At 45.1% G+C, this 24723-nt stretch overlaps 1 protein-coding gene across 1 annotated transcript in view; it reads left to right on the top strand.

Moving 5' to 3' along the window:
• Lamb1 (laminin subunit beta 1) overlaps positions 1-24415 on the top strand; it is a 70443-nt gene extending 46028 nt beyond the window's left edge. The window contains exons 23-34 of the mRNA XM_004634975.3: positions 660-874; positions 1467-1563; positions 8320-8689; positions 11734-11918; positions 12772-13013; positions 15747-15950; positions 16680-16824; positions 18971-19178; positions 19458-19599; positions 22478-22654; positions 23813-23972; positions 24131-24415. Coding sequence (XP_004635032.1) covers positions 660-874; positions 1467-1563; positions 8320-8689; positions 11734-11918; positions 12772-13013; positions 15747-15950; positions 16680-16824; positions 18971-19178; positions 19458-19599; positions 22478-22654; positions 23813-23972; positions 24131-24267 — 2282 coding nt within the window. The 3' untranslated portion in view covers positions 24268-24415. The remainder of the gene's footprint in view (positions 1-659; positions 875-1466; positions 1564-8319; positions 8690-11733; positions 11919-12771; positions 13014-15746; positions 15951-16679; positions 16825-18970; positions 19179-19457; positions 19600-22477; positions 22655-23812; positions 23973-24130) is intronic.
• Positions 24416-24723: the final 308 nt, after the last annotated feature.

Raw genomic sequence — 24723 nt, forward strand, 5'->3', positions numbered from 1 at the left:
TTAGGGGTCCCCGCGGGCCACAGTTCTCTGCCCTCATCGAGGGAGCTGGTCCTTGCCCCCTAGGGAAGAGAAAGAAGTGAAATTTCTGAGCGGTTTCCTGGGTCCGTATTACTTCTCTCGTTATCAAGAGAGCAGCAGACATTTTCTTTGCTGCTGCTGCTACAGGCCCATTTTTATCTGTCCTGATGCATGTGGAGTGTTGGGGACCAGCAGGCCCAGATTCCTTAGAGCCCGCTGGCTTCGAGGGCTTCCACCTGCTGCTTCGGACACCTCCAATTACCTCTTTTTCCACCAGGAGTTTGAAGCCCCCGGAAACCTCAGTTCCTAGTGGCGCCCTTTTTGTTTCCAATTATATCTTTACTTTTAGTACAGTGGATGATCAGCTCACTGAATCTGTAGCTCTAGAAACTACTACTGGCAACACTGTCGTGGGCATTGTGGAAATGTGTCATTGGCCCTGGAAAGGGCAGAACTGTGTCACATTTCACAAAAGCTTCTGAAGAAGAGTAATTTTAAGATTTTAAAAAGCTACTCCCTCCCCTGCTTGTGCCTCTAGATGGAGGTCGGGACAGGGAGAACCCCGGCTGTTGAGGTGTAGCTGACCTCCGCACGTCTTTGTCTGTGACCAGGAGCTCCTCTGACTTCGCTGTCTTTTTCAGAGTGTGTATGCAACATCCTTGGCACTGAGCCAGAGCACTGTGAGGGCTCTGACTGCCGCTGTGACCAGGCCACTGGCCAGTGCACATGTCTTCCCAACGTGATCGGGCAGAACTGCGACCGCTGTGCGCCCAATACCTGGCAGCTGGCCAGCGGGACCGGGTGCCAAGTGTGTGGCTGCAACACGGAGCATTCCTTTGGGCCGTCTTGCAATGAGGTGAGGGGAGAGGCCATCGGGGGCCCCGGTGACAGTCAGCCCCTTTGGTGGCCTCTCCCTAGTTGGAGAAAGGCCAACATGGAGCACAGCTGGGCTAACACCTTGCAGTCTGGTCTTAGCCCTCACTGGTCCCTGCTGGGCTGGGGTGACCTAACCACACACACAGTGATTCAGGGTAGTGCCCAGGAGTGGGTGAGGAGCAGCAGAGGGGACAGGGTGGTGATGAGAGCGCAAGTTTCTCTTCCTGACCTGACCCTGGCATCAGACTAGCGATCTCCAGCATGTAGACAGCTGACACATTCCTAAGTGACATGCTCCCAGGTTGGGCAGGTTGAGTCAGAGTTGGCCTAGGATTGTGTGGCTCTATGAGGGAACAGTGAAGGAAGGCGGACGCAGATCCCATGTGCTGTGTACCTTTCTGACCCTGTTTCGAGGGAGCCTGGAGGAGGTACTGGCCAGTGACCTTGGTGCCCAAGACAGAGAAAGGAAGAGGGTCCCTGTCTGAAGTCAGCAGCTCAGTCACTGCAGCAGCTGGGCAAAGGATGACAGCCACCACCTCTGCGGCCCTGACCCGTCTGTGTTCTGGCTGTAGTTCACAGGGCAGTGCCAGTGCATGCCGGGCTTTGGAGGCCGCACCTGCAGCGAGTGCCAGGAGCTCTTCTGGGGAGACCCTGACGTGGAGTGCCGAGGTGAGGTTTGGACGGTGGCATGGGGCGGGGGCTGCGAGGACCTTTGCTAAATCCCGGGGTGCAGCGCAGATAACGATATGAGAAACATGTGCTCCACCTTTGCTGAAAAGTCTAATCCAGCCTCATAGGTAAGTGTTGGTGGTACAAGTGGGTGCTGCTCCTCCAGCCCTGCACCCAGGGCTGCGCTTACCTTGGCACTGTACCTGCACCCACGTCTGCAAACTGCAGACGCGGGGCTGCTTCTAGCAAAAAGGAAACATGAACCCGTATGTGCCTGCAAGGGGATTTTAAAAAATTATTTTCCTCTCCAAACTGTACTTTGTAATGGACTTCCTTGGTAGCTCATGCAAGAGACTCCTGGTTTTCCTAAAGAGATCATTTGATGCTGGTGGGTCCGGCAGCGCGGCAGTGGCAAGCCTTTGAGAGTCAAGTGCCCTGCCGCAACTGCACCTTATTTATTGCAAGTGACACTTCAATGAAAACCTGAATACTGGGGGTTTAGTTTAGAAAAAAAGACTCCTATATTAACACTTTTGGTCTTAAAAACAATATGCATGTCATAGGTTCGCCACCGCTGTAGCCGACCATGTCAAGTTAAAATCTTTGACTTCTGTGCATGAGTTCAGTGTCCCTCCAGCAGGGACTGGGGCATCAGTCTGTGAAGAGGTGAAGATGAGGCCAGCATTCGTAGTCCGTTAGTGGGGATGAAAGCCACATTTTCATGAAGGCTGGGAAAAGATCCCCCACCCCGTGGTGCCAGAGATTGAACCCAGGGCCTTTGTGCCAAGCTACGTACTCGGCCTTTTTCATTTTTTACTTGAGATAAGGTCTGACTGAGTTGCTAAATTGCCCAAGCTGGGCTCTAGCTTATATTCATCTTGCATTAGCTTCACATAGTGCTGGAATTGCAGGTAGTGCCATTACATCCAGCTGACATTTTCTTTCTTTATTTTATTAAATTTTTATTTATTTGATATTTTTTAAGATAGGGTCTTGCTATATAGTCCAGATTGGCCTTTATTAAGCAGCCCAGGCTGGCATCAGACTCATGGCAATCCTCCTGCCTCAGCCTCCTGAGTACTGGAAGGCTGCCACCACACCTGGCTGGAGTTGACATTTTCGTTTTTCTGAACCTGACAAATATTATCCTATCTTAAAGTCATTTATGACAAAGATTTAATTAGTATTTTTGACTGTGTCTTCTGCTCTGTTTTCTTGCAGTTTTAGTTTATAACTGAATATATTCTATTATTGTTTAGGTATTCTTAGATTTTTTTTTTTGTATTTTAGGAAAGGGTCTACAGGGTGTTCAGGGTCTCACTACTAGATTAGACTCAGTAGTGATCCACCTGTTTACAGCCTCCCAAGAGCTGGGATTACAGGCACATGCCACCACGCCCAGTCTCAATTGCCCTCTCAGCATGCCCCAGGGATAGGGACAGCGCGGCAGGCCCGGGGATCGAACCCCCGGCCCCTGTGCCTGTTTGCAGGCACTTTAATTCGCTGAGCTATTTGGCTGGCCCCTTCTTTTCTTTTGGCAGACCCAGGGATTGAACTCAGGTCCTTGTGCTTGCCAGGGAAGCACTTATTCTACTGAGCCATCTCCCTGGCCCTTATTTTCTTTGTTATACATGTGAATTTGTATGTTGATGTTGGACTTTTAAGTTTAAAACAACCTCTTTCTCTTTTGGATACAACAATAAGAAATAACAGTGTTCAGGTGGTCAGCTCACTTGGTGTCTCCCACGAAAGGTCAGAAACCAGAACCTTCCTTCACATCAGGAAAATGCCTCACGGTGGGTAGAGCAGCGTGGCACGTGGGGCCAGGCAGGCCGGGCCGGGCGCGCCCTGGTGAAGGTCTGTTTCCAGGAGGGGCTGAAGTGCGCTGCGTCAGGGAACAAGCAGTTTCATTCCTCAGGTGTTAATGGTTTCTGGGGTCTGAGCCCAGTCTGTCAGAAGTCCATCCCCTTGCACTACCACTCTTCCCCCAGTGAAACCTTCACTGAAATGTGTTCTCCAGGGCCCTGTCACTTTTCACTGTAATTCCTCAGTCTTCTAATGCCCACGGGCTTGATTTTTCTCCAGATCTCCAGATAATGCCTTTGGAGCCGCTGGTCCTATCAGATGTCTCATTGGCACAGTAGCCTGGGCCGCCCAAGCCCTCTGACCCTGTGCTACAGTCTCAGCTTTGTCAGCTTGGGAGGCCTTTTACCCAGAGCAAAATCAGAGCCTTGTTCCGAGGAGTGCTCGGAAGGTTGCCCCTTACCCTCTCAGCTTATAACCGTTCCCTCTAATTTTGCTAGAGGAATTGTAGATTATCATCAGCACCCCCCCCCCCAACTTTCTTGGGTCGAAAGTTAGATCTTATTTTAGAAACTGTGCTGGGTGAGATGTTTAGCATTGGTGTTTACTGACTGTATTCATTTTATCTAGAAGTTGGCTCTTTTTGTATTAAGCTGATAATCAGGACAAATACATGCAGACTGAATCCTGAGTACCCTCAAGGAAATGCAGCTTGTGTAAGGAAAATGGATTGAAGCTGGTCATGTGTAGTCCTTTCTATTCCTCTCATTAGTGTTTGTCTCTAAGATAATCAGACATTTAGTTAGTAAACAGATTACAAGACTGTCTGGCCTCAAGGCTGTGGCTGGGTGGCAGCAGGGAGACAGGCAGAGGGGCCTGGAGTCAGGCCTGGGGTTCCCTCACTGGCTGTGCCTCTAGAGAGCACCAGAGCCCACCCCTCCCTGGCACACACATACTCAGTCAGAGTAGAACTTTCCAGTCCTCTGTGCTTTTATGCATCTATTATGTGTATGTGATTTGCAAAGTGAAATGTACTCAGAATTTGTTTCCTACACTTAGTCCTAAAGCCAGGCATGGTGGTACATGCCTGTAATAATACCAGTTACTCAGGAGTCTTGTTATGGGTTCTCAACACAGAAACCAGACCAAAATCCAATTATTAAATTTTATGAGCCTTTATTACCGGGCCCAGGACTGCTTGACCATATTCATGCAGGAGAGGACAAGCGGCGAGAAAGCCTTAGAAGTAGAGACGTTTTAAAGGTAAAAACTGCATCCTGTTTGGCAAACAAATTTGTCATGTAACATAGAACAGTACCTTAAGGGACAGCGTGACTATTACTCGGCATACATTCTTTCTGGGAGCTTGGGCGCAGCCTCCCGGCTTTGTTGTCTCCTTTAGTTTTCCCTTTCGTGGCATTTTAAACATAAAAGAATGTGAACCTGGCATTGTCTAATTCTTGTTTAAGGTACACCTGTGTACAGTGGTCTTGATTCCCATAGCAACGCTTTTTAATTGGTTTTGTATAGTTAGAAACTTTTTTTAAAGTTTATTCCTATTGTACAATGTATGATTTTCATTTTCTGTGTTGCTTTATTTATTTATTTATTTTGTGGTAACATTTTGACCTTTACTTTGATTTATTTTGTAAACCTGTTCTGCTAACTCTCAGTCTATTGATGATTTATCAACGGTACACCGAGCCTGCTTGCGGTCTTACAAGGAAGCAGGGTCACAGAAAGTTGAGCAAAGTAATTTTTTACATTTAGTTTCACATTAACTCATTACATTAGTTTCACATTAACCCTTTTCAGTCTTAGGTAGAACATTGCAAGTTCAAAGTCAGCCTGAGCAACATAGTCTGTGCCTCAAAAAAAAAAAAAAAAAATGGAAAGAGGCCAGGTTTGGTGCCATATTCCTGTTATCTCAGCACTCTGGAGGCTGAGGCAGAAGGATCTCCTCAAGTTCAAGGCTGGCGTGGGCTAGATTGTGAGCTCAGGATTAGCCTGAAGTACATCGTGAGACCTTGTCTCTAGGTAGGTAGGTCGGTAGCTAGATCAGCTGATTGATCGATCAGCCAATAGAAGAGCAGAACAGAGGAGAGCACAGCTGGTCACGTAGCTCTGCGCAGAGGCCCCAGCTTCTACCCCAGTCCTGCTAAATAAGAAAGGTCAGGGAACAGAAGACTTTGTATTTTATATTATAATCAGTCTTTATGTCCACTCAGCACACCCCCATCCAGAAAAATGTTGGTTTCAAACCCTTTGGAGCTGTTGTTATGAGCCTAAGAATGTAGCCCACAGGAACACAATCCAAGAGCTCTTTCCAGTTCTAGATCTAAGGGTTCCAGTCTTGCTTTCGTACTAAATTATAACATTTTTCCAAACTTATCTTTGGTCTTTTTTTAAATGCCAATGAGAAGAAAACCCTCTTCTTCCAGAGTGTTAAAATATAGGGTGACGGTACCTGACTGAGTTGCTAACTGTAGCAATTCAGAGCTATAAAAATATTGCCTCTATTTGAGCACTGCTGTCTCGTGTCTCCTTTGAGTGCCTGCCAGCTGAGCTGGTTCAGGGCATTTCTAATTCAGGAGAAGAAAGCATTTTGAATTTACACTGTTGTGGGGAAGTTGGTGCAGGCCAGTGGTGGCAAACGGATGGCATGTGCGATACTTGTCTTTGAACACAAAAAGATGTTAATGTGTGAATTGTTTGTTCTAAGTGAAAACCTCAGGGTTGTCACTTGGGATAAACACATAGGTTTTGGGTACTCATCCCTAAAAGAGTTGCCATCACTGGTAGATTCCCTTGGTGTTCAGGAGCCAGGGATGATAAATGCCGCTTAAGGGTCAGGAGCTTAAAGCAGGCTCTCAAACAAGAAAGTGTTGACCCCAAGTGCCTGTGATTCCATGTAGAGAAAGCTGGTAACCTACAAAGTATGCAGAGAGAGAGAGAGAGAGACAGAGACAGACAGACAGACAGACAGACAGAGACACAGAAAGACACAGAGACAGACACACATAGACACAGAGACAGAGACAGGGAGAGAGACACAGAGACAGAGACCGCAAGAAATGACTTAACCTGGGGGGGCAGTCATCAGCCTCATGCCCACTGGACAGCTGTGGGAGTGGGAGCCAGGCCCACCGGGTCAGGGCAGCGTAAGGAAGAGACACAGTGCAGGGTTCTGGGTGCCCTGGGGCACCCTCCAAGTGGGAGACCAGGACTTGAAGGCCTGGCTCCAAAGATCAGCAAGGACAAAGTTTCTTCTGAAATTAGATGGGGCCATAGGCAAAGGGCGTACACTCTTTTCTTGAATTATGTATTGAATTGCCAAGTACATCTTCTATTGGAAGGGTTTGTTGGCAAGCACAAATTTAGACACTCTGGTGCTGAGTAGCAGACAATATGCTTACGGAAGGACTTAGGTCATAGCTAAGTGTTGCCCTTAAGGAAAAATAATGAAGTGATGTAAAAGACAAATGAGTAGAGCCTCCAACTTACAGTCTCTTGAATGTCGCCATTGTCCGTGCGCCTCAGGGCTCTTGGCTGATTGTGGAGTCTGAACAAGCTGACCACTGTGCCGTGACACAGGAGGAATCTCCTCCGCCCACCACTGAGTGCACTGGGGATAACTCCAGCCTGAGGCTGTGCACTGTGCCCCTCAACAGTCAAGGGGTCACATGAGGAGTCTCTGGTGATTCATAGATAGCAGAAGCAGAAGCTGAGTTTCCCTTTGAGGGAACTCTTTCCCTGGCTCTCAGCAAAGGCCCGCATCTCCAAACCAAGGTTTGAGAAGTGTGAGGCAGAAGAGAGAAGCTCTGGGACATGGACATTGTCCAAATGTTGCTCCTTCTTCCTCTTGTATTTCTTGAGTAGAAGGACACAGCCTGTTCCCTTTTGAATGCCTGATTTGTTTCCTCAGCTTGGGACTTCTTCCATACTCACCGACATTTTGCTTTGGTTCTTTTCTAACTCAGGAAACTGGACTTCATTCAAGTCCTTAGAGCTCCAGGAACTGCGTTGTCAGGAGGGTGAAGTCGGGTTTAGTGTAAGCCTAGAAACGGAACATGTGTCCCCAGAAGTGCACAGTAGCTGTGTTCCTGATCCCAATGCTGGCCTCTTAGGTCTTGGGGCCCAAGAGTTTGGAGTGTTGCTGGCTGACAGGAAAAGGCAGGGCGTGGGGGCCTAGGGAGGCCACGGCCTAAGCACAGGTTACTCTGAGCGCGAAAGCTGAGAGGTAACAGCGGTGTGAGCCTGGGCCCGCCCTGAAGGCTGTGCAGTCTAGGGAGATAAGAGTGTTTATTTTACTTATTCATACCTCCCCGCAGCACGGACTGTGGGCCAGAACGTATGTCCAGGCCTTTTGTTCTTCAAATACGGAAGAGGTACCATGATATCTGAAGGACTGATACAGAAATGATTTGGTCACCTGAGATTTGGGGATGGACTAGGCACTATCATTAACATCGGCCACGGCTGCGGCCCAGAAATGTGGGTCTTTGCCAGGTCACAGGTGTGATGTTTACCCTGTGGCATTTGGCTCTACATCAGGTGCCAGCTGCTGTTTAGTGAACCAGTGACACAGGGAGACCGACAGGCTCTCCGGCCCCCTAGATCATCCTTGGTGTTTTGTGACTGAGTGCTGAGCATGGAAGGGTGGTTACCAGCAGGGGGCAGAATCCTGACTTGGCCTTTTTCCTGCTGTGTGGCCAAGAGCAGTCACGTGACCTCTCTGCGGCTCAGTTTCCACATCTGTACATAGTGGAGATCTTTGCACTCATACATATATGGTTCCAGTGAGTGTTAAGTGAAATGCCTGTGGGACATTTCTTTAATGCCTGGCACATAGTGTTAGCTATTCATTTTTAATTATTACGGTTATGGTTAAGAACCAAATATGGTCACTGAGCCTCCTGAGCGAGATCAACTGGCATTGCTGTTTGCTTCCAGCCTGTGACTGTGACCCCAGGGGCATCGAGACGCCGCAGTGTAACCAGTCCACTGGCCTGTGTGTCTGCGTGGAGGGTGTGGAGGGGCCACGCTGTGACAAGTGCACACGGGGGTTCTCGGGGGTCTTCCCGGACTGCGCACCCTGCCACCAGTGCTTTGCACTCTGGGATGTGATCATCGCCGAGTTGACCAACAGGACCCACAGGTTCCTGGAGAGAGCCAAGGCCTTGAAGATCAGCGGCGTGATCGGGCCTTACCGGGAGACCGTGGATGCAGTGGAGAAGAAAGTCAATGAAATAAAAGCCATCTTGGCCCAGAGCCCGGCAGCTGAGCCACTAAAAAACATCGGGAATCTCTTTGAGGAAGCCGAGTAAGTATTTAAGGGTTGGAGCAATAGCTTACAGTGTTTGCTCAACATTTAAACATCGAAGCTTTTCTGGCACAGTGCTTTTATTCAATCGCTCGGGTCCTGTCCTGTCCTGTCCTGTCCTGTCCTGTCCTGTCCATTCCCCGCGGTCCTTGGTGAGTGACAGGGGTGTGTCACTGGGCCCAGGATCCTGCGGGCTGCAGAACGGGAAGTACACATGTTCCCTCACTGCCAGCTCATAGCGCTGCTGTAGGTGGAAGAGGCGGAGCAGCACTGGGCCAGGAGCTCCATAGGAGCCTCAGCTCCACGCACACCAGGCTTGTGGGCTTAGATCAGCACTAACCCATGGGCCTCGATTTTCTTTCCCTTGGATGATGGGGAAAATAATACTTGCTTTACCCTACAGAGTAACACAGGTATTGATTCATGAAATGATAATGTAATTGTGAGAAATTATAAATCAAATTATTATTGTAACTTAGCACTACTACTAAGGAAATTCTAGCACCACAGGTAGACTTCCCAACTTAGTTTGCTGCTAAGCCATTGGTACACTAGACCAGCGTGTCATTTAATTGTTAAAAACTTTTTTACAACAAAAAAAATCCTCCTACTCTTTCTCTGGGTATTCATCTTTCAGACTAGATGGCTTTTTTTTTTTGTTTGTTTGTTTGTTTGGTCTTGTTTCTGAGACTGAGGTCTCTGGGACACAGGTTCCGCTTCAAGGCTTACACTAAACACAACTTCACCCTCTTTTCTGAGGCTTATATTCTGCACTAGCCAGGAACTCATTACATAGCCCAGCCTGGCCTTGAACTTGCCATCCTCCTGCCTTGGCCTCTGAAGTGCTAGGATTACAGGCATGCACCACCACTCCCAGCTCACTTAATGCTGAGAAAGTTGAGGTGGACCTAATTTGCTAACAATCCTATTTCTGCCTTTCCTTCTATCCTTGTTTTCCCTGCCCACAAACATTGGAACTACTTTTGCCAAAAAGAACCTGAGAAACAGCAGTGTGAAGACCTAGGAGTGAGTAGAAGGTCAAAACAGGAAGAGCCCTTTCTTGTCCCTACCTGATGATGACTGGATTCTTTTTTTTTTTTTTTTTTTTTTTGCGGAACTGGGGATTGAACTCAGACCCTTGCGCTTGCCAGGGAAGCGCTTATTCCACCGAGCCATCTCCTCTGCGATGACTGGATTCTGACAGAGCACAGTAACTCTTTTGTGTGCCCTGGGACTTTAGTCAGCATCTCTCAAAATCTGCATGGACTCTTCATCAAACATGACGTTTGGAAAGGCAGGGAACAACTGACACCCGTAGCTAAAGTTCCACGTTCTTAAAGTAAATGCCACCGGTGCCCCTGACTTAGAGCCTCAGGGTTGGGGGGTCCAAGACATGTGGGTGACAGGGTGTTCAAGAATATCTGCTATGGACTGATGACGTGTTAACCAGGAAGCTGACCTTACTAAGAGGTTTGGTTTCCTCATGTGCAGCAGTCACAAGTTTTAGGGCTTTTCTGAGTGCATATAGAGCGTACTGCTGGCCTGGGTCTCACGTGCCTGCAAGAGAACTAAAGTCCTGGGTGTCCCGGGTGAACCGTCCAGGGGCAGCGGTTTCTACCCTTAGTGCCCATGAGGCAAATTGCTGTCTTCTCAGGAAAAGCAGCTTCAGTAGTTTTTGTTTTCAAAATTATATTTGTTTTGGGACCTGAAATGGTTTCACTTAAAAAGTACACAGCGTTGTGGGGCTGTACATCCTAGTGTGTGTCAGCCCTGGGCTTAATCCCCCGAACAACAAAAACCAGTGCTATGCTTGACTCTTTTTTAAAAAAAAATTGTAATATTTTCGAGACTTATGAAGAAACAAAAGCCTTTTGTGAGACAACATATTAATGAAAGCAGAACACTGAAAAATGAAACTGCTTCCCTCAGGGAACAAACCATTGGGTTTGTAATGTGCAAATTAGCCTACCAAATCCAATGAGTTCAGTTAAGTGTTTGGTCTTCAAGTTGGCTCATTCATAGTATTATCTAAGACCTACATGTAATTTTTCTAATTGCCCATACGATTTTAGCATCTTTACATTTTCTTAGTCTTGTTCTATTTTTCCTTTTAACAGCCAGGGTCTCACTGTGATGCCCAGGCTGGCCCCAGATTTGGGGGCATGAGTGATTCTTACTCTGCAGCAGTCCTTCCTGAGTGGCTGAGATGGAGACAGACACCAGCGTGCATAGCTATGTTTTTTATATTCATATGTTCCAGAGAAAACAATTCCATTTGGTTAGGTGAACCAGTCACTATAGAGCTAAGGTCTTGTCAAATCCTCCTTTGTGACAGATGCAGACCACACCCTATATTTTCACATAGATTCCTGAAGGGCAGCTCTTAAGATAGAAGATACAGAACAAAGCATAGTTGGATTTGGATTATACAGGGATGTTATAAAAGCTATATGATTGTCCTCCATAGATCATCCTTTTTCTTATTAAAAAAATAGAGAGTGGTTTGGTGGGAGAGTGAGACTCCTTTAACAGGGCTTTGGTGGGGGTGAGGAGTGTGTGGCAAGCTGGCTCAGTGGCTACCATCGCCTCCGTGGTGGGCTGCAGGCTTCTGTACATAGTCCAGCTGGAAGGAGGAGATGCTTACGGGCAGGGAACAGTATTGGCGGGTGGCATAGTTATGCACTGCAGTCATTTGTGTGTCATGAGCCTGTGCAGTTCTATAGACAAGAAGTTGTTTCTGTGGAGCTGGAAGGCCACGCTGCCCTGCCCTGCCTTGCACGCACCGGACAACAGACTTGGACGACTACAGGGCCACCCACCTGACACAGCTGGGTGCTATCTGTGTGCCTGCAGAGTCCTTGAAGAAGGGAAGTTGTTACATTAATAGACTCTCTTAGAACCACACCTACATGTGGAATTGTTTTCAGTTACTAAAATTGAAGTAACATAATGGACAGAGAATAGATGTAAAATTAAGACTTTACAATTTTCCTTTGGTCCAGCTTATATAAGTAATTTTTTTTTTTTTTTTTTTTTTTTAATAGGAAACTAACCAAAGATGTTACAGAAAAGATGGCTCAAGTAGAAGGGAAGTTATCTGACACGGCTTCACAAAGCAACAGCACAGCCAGGGAACTGGACTTGCTCCAGGCAGAAGCAGAAAGCCTTGACAACACTGTGAAAGAACTTGCTGAACAACTGGAATTTATCAAAAACTCAGATATTCGGGGTGAGCATCATTTGTGCACAAAAGTCTTAGGCAGTAGATTTCCCCATCTGCTAGACTTAACACTTTGGCGGTAGTGGGGGGCAGGGGGCCCCCACTTTTTAATACTTAAACTTTCTCTTAAATCGCTGTTTCAAATAGGGATGAAAGTCCCTGTTTTCCAAATTTGGGACATGAGGCACAGAGAGGCCAGGAGACATAGTGAAGGTCCCAAGGGGCTAGCAGCAGTAGTTACAGTGCATTTTCCAGTTAGTAGTTGGACTTGTTGGCCTTTTTCTTAAACAGGTTGTTTTGAGTAGTCACTAGGTTGAAAATTCTGCAAATATTTTCACATTTGAGAAGGGAAATAATTTTTCCAAATCCTTGTTTACTGATATCATAGGCCACGAGACCTTCCCCCAAAAGCAAAACAAGGTAGAAATATTAGATTACATTGTCCTGTTTTATGCACAATTGGTTTGGATGTTTTTCTTTTTTAGCTCAGTCAAAACATGCCATGCTATTAAGTACATAGTGGTAGGCATGGGCATGGACCTGAATAAATGAGAAAGGGGAAAAAAATCCTGTCATGTAACTGACAGGCTGCCTAACATCAGCTATTCAGATAGAAATAGCTGTAGCCTGTACGTGGAATGTGTATGATGAGTTTATTTATTAGTCCCTGTGTAACATTTCTAATGGGACAGATGGATTCACTGTTCATGAGAGGGAAGCTCTACTTCATAAAGATTTTTTTCTGGACTCCTAAAACTTTACAGTAGATTCCAGGCCAGAAGATACCAAGTAAGGATACTGCTTGGGGAGGAAAGTGGGGTACAGCAAGGCTAACAGTGGGCAATTTCGCTTCCTGTCCTAGGTGCCTTGGATAGCATTACCAAGTATTTCCAGATATCTCTTGAGGCAGAAGAGAGAGTGAACGCCTCAACCATAGACCCCAACAGTACTGTGGAGCAGTCAGCTCTCATGCGGGACAGAGTGGAAGACCTAATGCTGGAGCGAGAGACCCAGTTCAGGGAAAAGCAGGAGGACCAGGCGCGCCTTCTGGATGAACTTGCAGGCAAACTCCAGAGTCTGGACCTGTCCGCAGCTGCGGAGATGGTAACCTGGGATTTGGCCTCCCTGCTGCTGGGCCGGGGGAGGACTCTGCTTTGTCCTTGGTGCTGCTCGGTTTGCAGATAAGCCTGCCTGTGGGAGACTCCAGGCTGCAGTGTGGGCGTCTGAAGCCTAGCCAGAGCCGTGCAGCGCAGCGCGTGCCTTCCCCACCTCCAGCTGTTTCTCTCTGGTGCAGCCAGGGTCGTCACCACTTTCCCATGCAGCTGTGCCAGCTGCATGAGTGACTTTTGATTGAGACTTGATCCTCTTTGTAATATGGGCACTTTTTTCACCATGTTCTGATTTGAAAGTGCAGAATCCATATCAGTGGAAAAATTCAGAATCATTCTGGGAAATCCTTTCCAAAACAAAAGACAGCTAAAGAATTTTTGTAGCTAAAATGATTCTTTTGTTCCAATACCTTTACCCTGGTGAAGAGTAAGCCCGAAACCAGTCCAGAAAGTAGATTAATTTCCTAGAAGCTTTTAAAAAATAACTTTGGAGCCAAGAGAAATTGAGGAGTGAGTTTAATGCAAATCGGGCAGAAGGCCAAGAGAAAGGCAAACTGAGCCTATTCCTTGCTTTGTTTCCATTGTTTTTCATGGAAGGACAGCTGAAAGAATTGGAGTCTCTTTTTATAGGTTAAGGCTTGTTTTCTCTCAGCCTAGGAATGCAGAGAAAGTTAAAAGTGCAGGTATATATATGGGAGACTAAAAAGTTCGGTCATCGTCTTAGATCCAGCACTGAGCATGCGCATGCGCGCGCACACACCCACGCACAAACCCAAATGGTCTGCGCTATAGCGTGGCCAGTTTTCCTAATGCTGCAAGGTCTGATACTTATTATCCCGTGCAGCTTTACAGCATCTGGTGAAACCAGGGATTTTGTAGGGCTCTTGTTGCCACTTATTAAATGAAAAACCAACAATGAAGGCCCAGGGCAATGTGTGAACTGCACCTAACAGTAGTAAAAAGTTGTTAGGTATGATATACCAAGTTTGTCACTCATCTCTCAGGACTGACTGCTCCCTTACGAGTTCTAATAAAAATCAGTCATCTGAGAGGCAGCTAAGTGTGCTAAAAGGACTTAAGCCTTGTAATAAAAGTCCCCCTGGGAGTGGAGGCAGGCGGGCGCTTCCTCTGGCCCTTGCAATCCTGTGCAGGCTTTGCCACCTGGTGAGCACCCAGGGACTAGCCAGCTTTGCCAGGTCTGTTAATTATCCTGGGAGCACTCGGCTTTGAGTTTGACGTTGTCATTTTCTAGTAAAGAGGTAGATTTCTGTCCTCCTGTGTCTCCAGTCAGCGCCAGTCTTTCATCTTGGAGTACGCTGCTCTTCTCACGCTGTTCCTGTCCGTCGAAACAGAACAGGCCTAGTGTGTAGTCAGATTGTTTTTAGAAAGCATCCTTGAGAGTTCAGTTTCTTTTTTTTTTTGGTGGCACCGGGGGTTGAACTCAGGCCCTTGTGCTTGCCAGGCAAGTGCTTATCCTACTGAGCCATCTCCCTGGCCCCTTTAGTTTCTCTTCTTGATTAGGACTCAGGTTCTTTTATAGCAGAGTAAACTTTCTAAAGCTTTTACATACTGTAAACCAGAAAAGTGACTTAATTTAGTTAATCTAGGGATTACAGGGACTATAATTAAAATTATTAGGCCAAAGAGTATCTACTAAAAATACTTTTTAGGGCCAGCCAGATAGCTCAGTTTACTAAAGTGCCTGCTTAGGCAGAGTGCAATGCAGCGGCTGGGCTTTGATCCCTGGCCTGCCGTGCCAGCCCCACCCCCAGGGTGCGCTGAAACAGCAGTTGCGACTGGGTGTGATGGCGCATGTCTGTAACCCCAGCGCTTGGGAGGCTGAAAACAGGAGGATCACTACGAGTCCGATCTGTGTAGTGAGACCCTGTAGACGCGGCACTAAATACAAAGAATAAATACTTTGACTTTGAAAAAAGCCAAAACTTCATTTGGGAATATTCCCATGGCTGCTTTTCACTGCAGTATGTTGTTTGCTTCTCAGTGTGAACAATTTCCATAAAAGGTCAGCTCTGAGTTTTCTTCCCACTCATCTTTTCAGTCATGTAGCACACTTGCAGTTCCTCACTTTTCACTACCACACTATACTTAGGTGGGGATCTTTGAGAGATTTCTGATACCAGGAGCAGGGAGCCTCGACAAGCCCCGCCCACTGAGCATGTTGCTGTGACACTCTCCTCTGCCCTGCTTGTGCCCCACCAGCCAGCAAAGCCGTGACCAGCTACGACTGCTGCAGTCCTCAGCAGTGCCCCTGTCGCCCATTCTCCTTCACACTTAGGGTCTTCTTGATCTGTTCTTGGCTGATGTGTAGAGCCTTCCTAACTAGATGTCAGTTACTGTGAGGCTAGACTATGGGCCTTTTCACCAGTCAACAGGGCAGTTAACGTGGTACGGAGCACAAAGAAGGTTCACAGTGGCTTTCAAAAAGAAGACAGAAAAACATTCTCCTCTCATATAGGCAGCCTGACCTTGCTAGCTAAAGATGTACACATGAATGTCTAAAGATGCTGGGCAGTGCCCATACGGTATTCTAGCGCATGTGTGCAGGTGCCAAGGGCATGTAAGCTTTGGTTCCCCAGAAACGAGCAGCTGAGCGACCCCCGGGCTACTTGTTTCTCATCACCTTGCTGAGGACATCTGTGGCTCTGGGGCCACTCAGCCCACACAGCCGTTCTCCCGCACTGTGCCTAACCCTCAACTCTGGTTGCAGACGTGCGGGACGCCACCAGGAGCTGACTGTTCCGAGACTGAGTGTGGTGGCCCGAACTGCAGAACCGAAGATGGCCAGAAAAAGTGTGGGGGGCCTGGCTGTGGAGGTCTGGTCACTGTCGCCCACAGTGCCTGGCAGAAGGCCATGGACTTTGACCGGGATGTCCTGGGTGCCCTGGCTGATGTGGAGCAGCTCTCCAAGATGGTAATGCGGTGGACAAACTCGGAATCTTGGGACGTGTATTTGCTTTCAGTTGTAAACTAGAGGATCTGAAAGGGAGAAACAAATCTAAATACTGACTAAAAACATTTGTTTCAGAGTCAGGCATCTTATGTGGTCGAAAAAGGATTTTATTCATGGACAGTTGAATTTGCTTTCTTTTTACAGGAGTAATGTGATAGAGAGCTTAAATCAGAGTTGACAAAAACTATTATCAGGCTGTGAAGGTACTCAGTTGTGTTAGAAAAATACTATACTAAGCATTTAGGTACTTGTTCTTCTAAAGAAACACACACATTGTTCACTGAAATATTGTTATTGAGGAAAATGACTAGGTAACATTCTTGGAGTTATAAACAAAGTGCTAACCCAATATAAGAATACTTTAGCCCCGCCTCTGGGGCGCTCCGAGACAGCAGTTGAGACTCGGTGTAGTGGTGCTTGCCTGTAATCCCAGCTCTTTGGGAGGCTGAAAACAGGTGGATCACTACAAGTCCAATCTATGTAGTGCAACCCTGTAGACCCTACTAAAAAATACAAAAAATTAAAAAAAAAAAAAAAAAAAAAAACCTTTCTAGGACTTTGTATACTGAACATGGAGTCTACCAGAGAATACAGTCCTTGATTCAATGGGAGTTCATTTTCTAGATCGTTTCTAACATTCTAGTCTGCTCTAATGACACTTTTCCTGGGTAATTTGTTGTTGCTGTTTAGATCTCTGAAGCAAAACTAAAGGCGGATGAGGCAAAACAGAATGCTCAGGATGTTCTGTTGAAAACAAACGCTACCAAAGACAGAGTGGAGAAGAGCAACGAGGAGCTGAGAAACCTGATCAAGGAGATCCGTAACTTCCTGACCCGTAAGGAGTTTTCCACTTTAGACATTTGTTCTTTTAAGATTCTGTTTGACAGACCATAATACAAAACTGCATTTCAGATAAAATCAGTATCTGGCAGGACATAAAGTAAGGTTTCCTTGTGAGTGAATGTCCATGTGAAGAATGTTCCCATTTCTTAAGCCTATGTGTACAAATGACCTTTGCCAATGCTATAAGCCCCCCTCACAGGACAGCTAAGTAGCAAATTAAGTAAAAAAAAAAAAAAAAAAAAAAAAATACTTGGAGACCTGAACTCGCAATTTATGTTAGAGATTACATAAAACATTTATTTTATAAGCAAATATGCTATACTAAGCATCAAAAGCTTAAAGAAGTGTGTGGCTTTGACATTCCCCCAAAATTTGTAATCTTGTAACTGACAGGATTAGGATGTTTTATCTGCCGTTAAAACAATTCTGTAGCTTAAGTGTTATGAGGAGAAAAAGAAAATATCTAGAATTTGTGGCCCAGACCCTACACATTGCTGGTCCACAGTTCAGAGTTTACCAGTGAGAATGGTAATAGGTGACAAGTTACAGAAAACTGTACGCTGAATCAGAAGTAAGCAAGAGATGTTTATTGTCTCACATAAATCCAGTGTGTGATAGCTTCATGGGTTCGAGATCCACGTATTTTTCTTTTTGTATTTAGTCCAGGGTCTCACTACGTAGATCCGACTCATAGTGATTCTCCTGTTTTCAGCCTCCCAAGTGCTAGGAGTATAGGCACGTGCCACCACACCCAGTCTCAATCGCTGTCTCAGTGTGCCCTTTGTGCGGGGCCAGCACAGGACACCGGGGATCGAACCCTGACAACTGTGCTCTGCCTAAGCAGGCACGATAGTCTGTTGAGCTATCTGGCTGGCCCTGTTTTTCTTTTTGCTCTGCCACTTTAAGCATTTTAGCTTTGTTTTAAGCTTGCTTATGGTTACAAAAAGGTTGCCAAAGTTGCAGACTTCACATAAAGATAGTATGACTCCTTATTCCCTTGTTGTATCTTTCTAGGAATAGGGAACCTTTCCCAAGAAGCAGGCATTCATTCCCATAGATCTTACAGGCCAGAAATCATGCCCATATGTAAATGGCTCTGGAAAGTAGAAAGTGATTACAAGAGTGATAAAGATTTAATTTTGAGTTGGTCATTTCATCTGACCATAGAGTTAAGTGCTTGGAGAAAACTTTTCCTTCTGTTAGCAAGGAAAAAGAAGAAAGGCTATTACATAAGGAAACAACAGTATTTGCTAAGGATATCTTTGAGGAATATCTGTGGACGCTATCATTCCAACACATATTTTCTGAAGATCAAACATATTTTTTTTTTAATTTTTTGTTTATTTATTTATTTTGTGCGTGTGTGTGTGTGTGTGTGTGTGTGTGTGTGTGGGGCCAGCTCAGCCCACCAGGGGGCAGGACTGGCTGGCATGTGGTGCTGGGGGATTGAACCGCGGTCCCTGTGCTTTGCTTAACTTGTTCTAAGTAGGTGCTTTAGACCACTGCCATCTCACCAGCCCGATCAAACATATTTGAAATATAACCTCCTTATAATATTTTAAACTCCTTCATTTCACACTCTTGGTTCTCCTGCCTTCCTGACCAGATAATTTCCCATTCCTGGTTCTGTTAATATCAACTTTATGTTTGCATTTGCCAGTTTCAAGTGTAAGATTTTTCATTGTGGGGACTAGGTGGATAGTTCAGTGGTTAGGGCACTTGCCTGCCATGTGCAAGGCTGTGGGTTGGATCCCAAGCATGGCAGAGAAAGTTTACACTTCCTGCCAGTCCCAGCTAGAATGCTGGCTGGCATCCGTGGTTCTCCACAGCTAGCCACCCACTCAGCCAACTTTCTTCACACACCTTGCCCATACTGTTACCCACCTACAGGCTACCACCTCCCAGCAAGGTCTTCAGAACCTCCTCAGTTCTTCATCCTCACTACCCTACCACACAACCGTAAGAAAGCTAGTTCTTACAGTCTGCGTGTCCTCTCCTAGTTAGGTTATAAACTTCCCAATAGGAAGTACGTACTCTCTAACAGAAAGTACATAATTAGTGTTATGTAACTCCATCATGCCACCCATGCAGCAGATGACCACTATGATTTAATGAATAAATCACTCCTGATTTTTCAGAGGACAGCGCCGATTTGGACAGTATTGAAGCAGTTGCTAATGAGGTACTAAAAATGGAAATGCCTAGCACTCCAGAGCAGTTACAGAACTTGACAGAAGACATCCGTGAAAAAGTTGAAAGCCTTTCTCAAGTAGAAGTCATTCTACAGCAGAGTGCTGCTGACATTGCCAGAGCTGAGCTATTGCTGGAGGAAGCTAAAAAAGCCAGGTATGTGAAGACACATTCCCTTTTTTGAGACAGGCCTTGCTATGTAGTTCAGGCCTTGGCTTCAAACTCAGGGTAATGTTCCTGCCTCATCTTCCTCCAAAATGCTGGAATTATAGGTGTGCAGCCACCATGCACAGCAAAAGGATTTCTTTTTAACCAGTGAAATGTCTAAGAGTCTGTATGAGTCTTATTAGGAAGGCTATCCTTTTTAAGAAAAGTATTCTCAGTGAAAATACTTATTTTGTATTAACTAACAGTATGTCTCATCCTTTTACTCAGCCAAAGTGCAACAGACGTTAAAGTCACTGCAGACATGGTAAAGGAGGCTCTTGAAGAAGCAGAAAAGGCCCAGGTTGCAGCAGAGAAGGCAATCAAACAAGCAGATGAAGACATCCAAGGAACACAAAACCTCTTGACTTCGGTAAGACAGCCCTGCTGTGGCTGTGTGTGGTGGGGAATGCCACACGCTTCTGCCAAAGTGGTTATCTATGAACAAGAATGTACAACTGAACAGTTAAAAAGAATTCCTCTAATTTAAAACTGAGGGCCAGGGAGATGGCTCAGTAGACTGGCAAGCTCAGGGGCCCGAGTTCAATCGCCAGTTCTGCCAAAAATAAATAAAAAAAAAAATAAAAAATAAAACTGAACTTCCAGAATAAAATGAGATATTTCCAAGAGGGAAAAAAAAGGACTTGAAGATAAGGAGGACAGAAACTGTACTTTCAGGCAGCAGCACAGACTGTTCAGTACTATGAAATATAGCATTAAATGTCAAAATTCCATTTTAGAAAACTGTCCTGTTACACAGCAGCTCCAAGTATCCCTGCCGTGTGAAAACCAAGACGTTAAGCCAGCTAGCCGAGCAGTCTGTTCTGAAGAAATGGAAAGCTTACATGTTTTTCTCATGAGCAAAATACTGAGACGACCAGATATTAACCAAGAAAAGTATTTTGCACAGACTTAGTTTTACTCTAAAAATCTTCTCAATTATAATTTTTTTTTCTGCCAATGTTAGTAGGCTTAAAAAAAAAAATGGGTAGAAAAAAACCCTCAGCACTCAATTCATGCTCATGCTGTCAGCATGTACTCTGAAATGAGACGCTCCTCAGACCCGTCCTGTTTGAACTGGGAGACGGGTTTTCAGCATGCTTTTCCTCCCACTAGCTGAAAAACACTCATCTTCCTGCTCACCCGCTCTCAGAAATGAAGCCTTCCAGTGTTCCTTACTTACATTTTGAGAATATTTAAGACCCTTCTTAAAGTTATCTGTTCAGAAAAATGCTAAGAAAAATTGTATTTTCACACCAGGATATGTTGTAATCCCTTATTTTTATTTTCTAACTCTAGGTTATTCAGAATTTTTGGTTCTGCAGTAACATTATGGTATACGTTTCCTAGTTCAATGTATATTAAGTTACTGTTTTGAAAACAATTGGGAAATACTAAAATTATAAGTGAAATTTGTGGTCTGATGATGTAAGTTAGCATGGTAGCTGTTTTCTGGGACAGAGTTAGTAACCTTAAGAAAACAGGGGCTGGGGAGATAGCTCAGCAGTCTAAGTGATTGCCTGGCAAGCACAAGGATCTGAGTTGTATCCCTGGTAGCACATCATGCTGGCCCGAAACCCGGGTGTGGCGGCACACACCTGTAATCCCAGTGCTGAGAAGGTTGAGAGAGGAGGATCACAAGTCTGAACTGCATAGCAAGACCCTGTATCAAATAAATAAAAAGAAAATAGAACTTCTAACTAAACCACTATCTTATTTTTATCATTGCTGAGACAAAGCACCAGCACTCGAAGTTAAAGCAGGTACCATTTCAGCTCAGTTTGTAGGTCTCAGTCCAGTCACCTGGCTCCCAGCAGGGCACAGAGCCGAACTACAAGAGGAGAAACGGTCCATGGCAAGTTGGCAGGAAACAGCAGAGCAGCAGCAGAAGCCCGCCTCTCCTGTATCCCTTCCAGGCTGCCCGCCTTTTGGCGGTGCCATCCACACCCAGAAATATGCTAAACCAATCCAGGGACTGATTCACTAATGGTGCACCCTTCACCCCACACACCGACGCAGATACGGCCACTCCCCCAAACTCTCAGCTATGAATGAGCACATGAGGCTTTGGGGAACATCTACACATGACAACCACATTAGCCAAAGCTTATGAGAATCCAACTATTCAGTATTACTGGGAATTACTCTCCAAGCATTCTTTCCTAAGAACTTCAGGGTGAACTGCAAGGCTGAGAATTGTTTAGTTTGAAATATTTACAAATGTCTATTTACAAGTCTACGCTGACTTAGTTTCACTATGACAGTGCCGTTACATTTTTTTGTTTTTAATGGAACAGACCTGTCCTTAAAGATCATTTTTAAGAAAAATCAGTCAAACTGGTAGTTCTCTTATGGGCCAGACTACTATCCTCTGGCCAGCTTTTAAAAACAATGTTTGATTCTCCTGTAAGAGATCAAATATGGACACCTAAAGGGTTGCTGAGATATTTTCCTTTAACTACATGTTTACAGTTTCCAAGTGTAATTTTTCTAGACCACATGCCAGCTCACAATTCTACAGAAACTTTTCAGGGCTTAAGACATTTCCAATCTTTCAGTCTTCAGTAATTAGCTGAAATCTTACTAGAGTTTAACGTATTATTTTTTCATGTATTTGGTACATGGTCTCCCTATGTAGCTCAGACTCCTAGGCATGCACCACCATGCCCGGTCTCAGTCACCAGCTCAGTGAGCCCCAGGGGCAGGCCAGCACCGCATGTGATACTAGGAATTGAACTCCAGTCTCCCAGGCAAGCGCTTAGTCCACTGAGCTATCTTGCCAGCCCTTAGAATTTAACATTTAGAATTGACAGGAAAAACTAAAAAAAAATAACTTGGGAGTTTTAATTTTCCCATATTAAGTTTGGAAAATTCTTTAGCCAAAGTTTGCAGGTGCCGGGGAGAGGGCTCAGTGGAATAAGTGCTTCCCTGGCAAGCAATAGGGTCTGAGTTCAACCCTCGGTTCTGCAAAAAACAAAACAAAGTTTGCAGGTGTCCCAGAAATGCCTTTTCACACCCAGCCCTCTAAGGGGAGGGTGGGTCTTAATGTCAAGAAAGGGAAAAATCAGCTATCATTCTCAGCTTAGATCATCAGGAAAGAGCGATGATGGAAGTGTCGGCGCAAGTTAATTTTTCTGTGGGCTAGAGCAAAATGGCAACCACAGCCATTTAAATCTTCCATCAAGCTTGCACTCAGTGTTTCCCACTTTTCTTTTACCTCGTGGCTCACTAGCTGCACATTATCTTTTTAGATTGAGTCTGAAACAGCAGCTTCTGAGGAAACCTTGTCCAACGCTTCCCAGCGCATCAATGAGCTCGAGAGGAATGTAGAAGAACTTAAACGGAAGGCTGCCCAGAACTCTGAGGAGGCAGAATATATTGAAAAAGTAGTACATACTGTGAAACAAAGTGCAGACGATGTTAAGAAGGTAAGTAAATCTTTGCAGCTTCACAGCTTAGTTTATAAAGATGCAGTGAATCTTTCACAAGGGACAAAGATATAAGTAGTTCTTCAACAGAAACACCCCAAAAGACCTATTCTGAAATAGCAAGATGCAGCTGGAAAAGAATGGGAATGCCCGTAAGCACAGGCCCTCCCACCCCAATTCAGAGTTGAAAAGAGTAAAATTAATCCAAGGGTGGAAGTCTAGAAACAAGCATATTGAACTTGTATATCTTTATAGTGTAATTACCTGGCCATATGAGAGTACTTTAAAAGCAGAAAGGAAAAAGCCTAGAGTTCATTACAGAGGACATCTGGAAGGAAATCGGATCTCACTTTGTAAACTTGTTTTGAACCACACATGCACACCCTGCCTTTCAATAGAAGGTATTGTGTCTTGCAGAGAAATCTCACACTACCTAAATTCTTACCTAGAAACCAAGTAATATTTGAAACACATGTTTAGTTTTTAAATCTGTGTGGGCAATATGCATTTACCAAAGCCACTTGGGGGTAGGCGTTAAATGATGTAATGGCTCACTCCTATTCAAAAATTTTCCCAGTTACTTTAGCTTTTAGGCTTACATAAAAGTAATCTGTACAGACCTCTGGGTTGGGAAAAGAACAGAATGAGGAAGGTTCACTGCCAGTGTGGGGCAGCAAAATGTTCTATTGTACTTTTTCCCTGCAATTCTGAGAGCAAAAGTTTTCCAAGTAGCATTTTAAAGAAAATGACATGTACAAAAATAAAGGAGTAAAATCCCTTGAAGACTGCCATAGTGACCATTATTTGAACAATGCTTCTAAAAACAATCGTTTGTAGTGATCTGCTTTTCCCCTTAACTTTATCAAGTCGTGAGAAATCCAGAATAGTCAAGACCCATGAGGTCCTCTATTTCTTCAGAGCAGAGCCCATTCCGACGTCCACTCTCTGTTGCACAGTCCTCCATAGTTACACTACTTCAAAAGAGTTAAAGGCTTAATCCTTATGACTTACTGCAGCGAGAGTTTAAATGAAGTTCAGGCACCAAGCCTAGACCCTCCAAGTCCACATCTCTGAGGCCAAGCTGGCTGCGCTTACCCACCCTCAGAGCCTGCTGGCTTTAACACCATTACCTCTTTGTGTCTAAATGTGGAACTGTAGGCTCTGGATGGCGAACTTGATGAGAAGTATAAGAAAGTAGAAAATTTAATTGCCAAAAAAACTGAGGAGTCGGCTGATGCCAGAAGGAAGGCTGAAATGCTGCAAAATGAAGCGAAGACGCTTTTGGCTCAAGCCAACAGCAAGCTGCAAATGCTAAAAGGTAGGTCTTCTAATTTCAAAGCAAGGTATTCAGTTTCTTTTTTCTCAATCTTCACTATGTTTTAGGTATTTACAGCCTTAGAGGCGATGATTAAGTTTTCAGGTCAGAGTACAAATCACTCCAACTTTTATTTATTTATTTATTTTGACCTTCCACAGATCTGGAAAGGAAATATGAGGACAATCAAAAATATTTAGAAGATAAAGCGCAAGAATTAATGAGACTGGAAGGAGAGGTCCGTTCACTCCTCCATGATATAAGCCAGCAAGTCTCCATTTATAGCACCTGTTTGTAACAAAAGGAAGATGGATGGCAGACGTGACCAAAGTAAAATACCTGCATTTTACAAACTGACTATGATGTTCAAAATAAAACTCAGTACCTATTTAATGTTTTAATCACCAAATTTTGTATCAAGTTAAATAAAGTATAATGCTTTTGTATAAATACATTTAGCATAATTTTTTGGTATTTACTACAGGGTCTCACTACACAGATCAGACTCAGTGATTCTGTTTTCAGCCTCCCAGTGCTGGGATTACAGGCACGCACCACCACGCCCAGCCTCAGTTGCCACCTCAGCATGCCCTGGGGGTGGGGCTGGCACACAGGGATCAAACCCCAGTCCCTGCCTGAGCCGGCACATTAATCCACTAAGCTATCTGGCTGGCCCCTAATTTAGCATAATTATTAAATTCATTTACTGATTTAGTATTCATATCTAAATATTCTCACCATAGATTTATAGTCT

Source organism: Octodon degus, unplaced genomic scaffold (genome assembly GCF_000260255.1).
Source record: "Octodon degus isolate 3935 unplaced genomic scaffold, OctDeg1.0 scaffold00068, whole genome shotgun sequence".
Lineage (NCBI taxonomy): Eukaryota > Metazoa > Chordata > Mammalia > Rodentia > Octodontidae > Octodon > Octodon degus.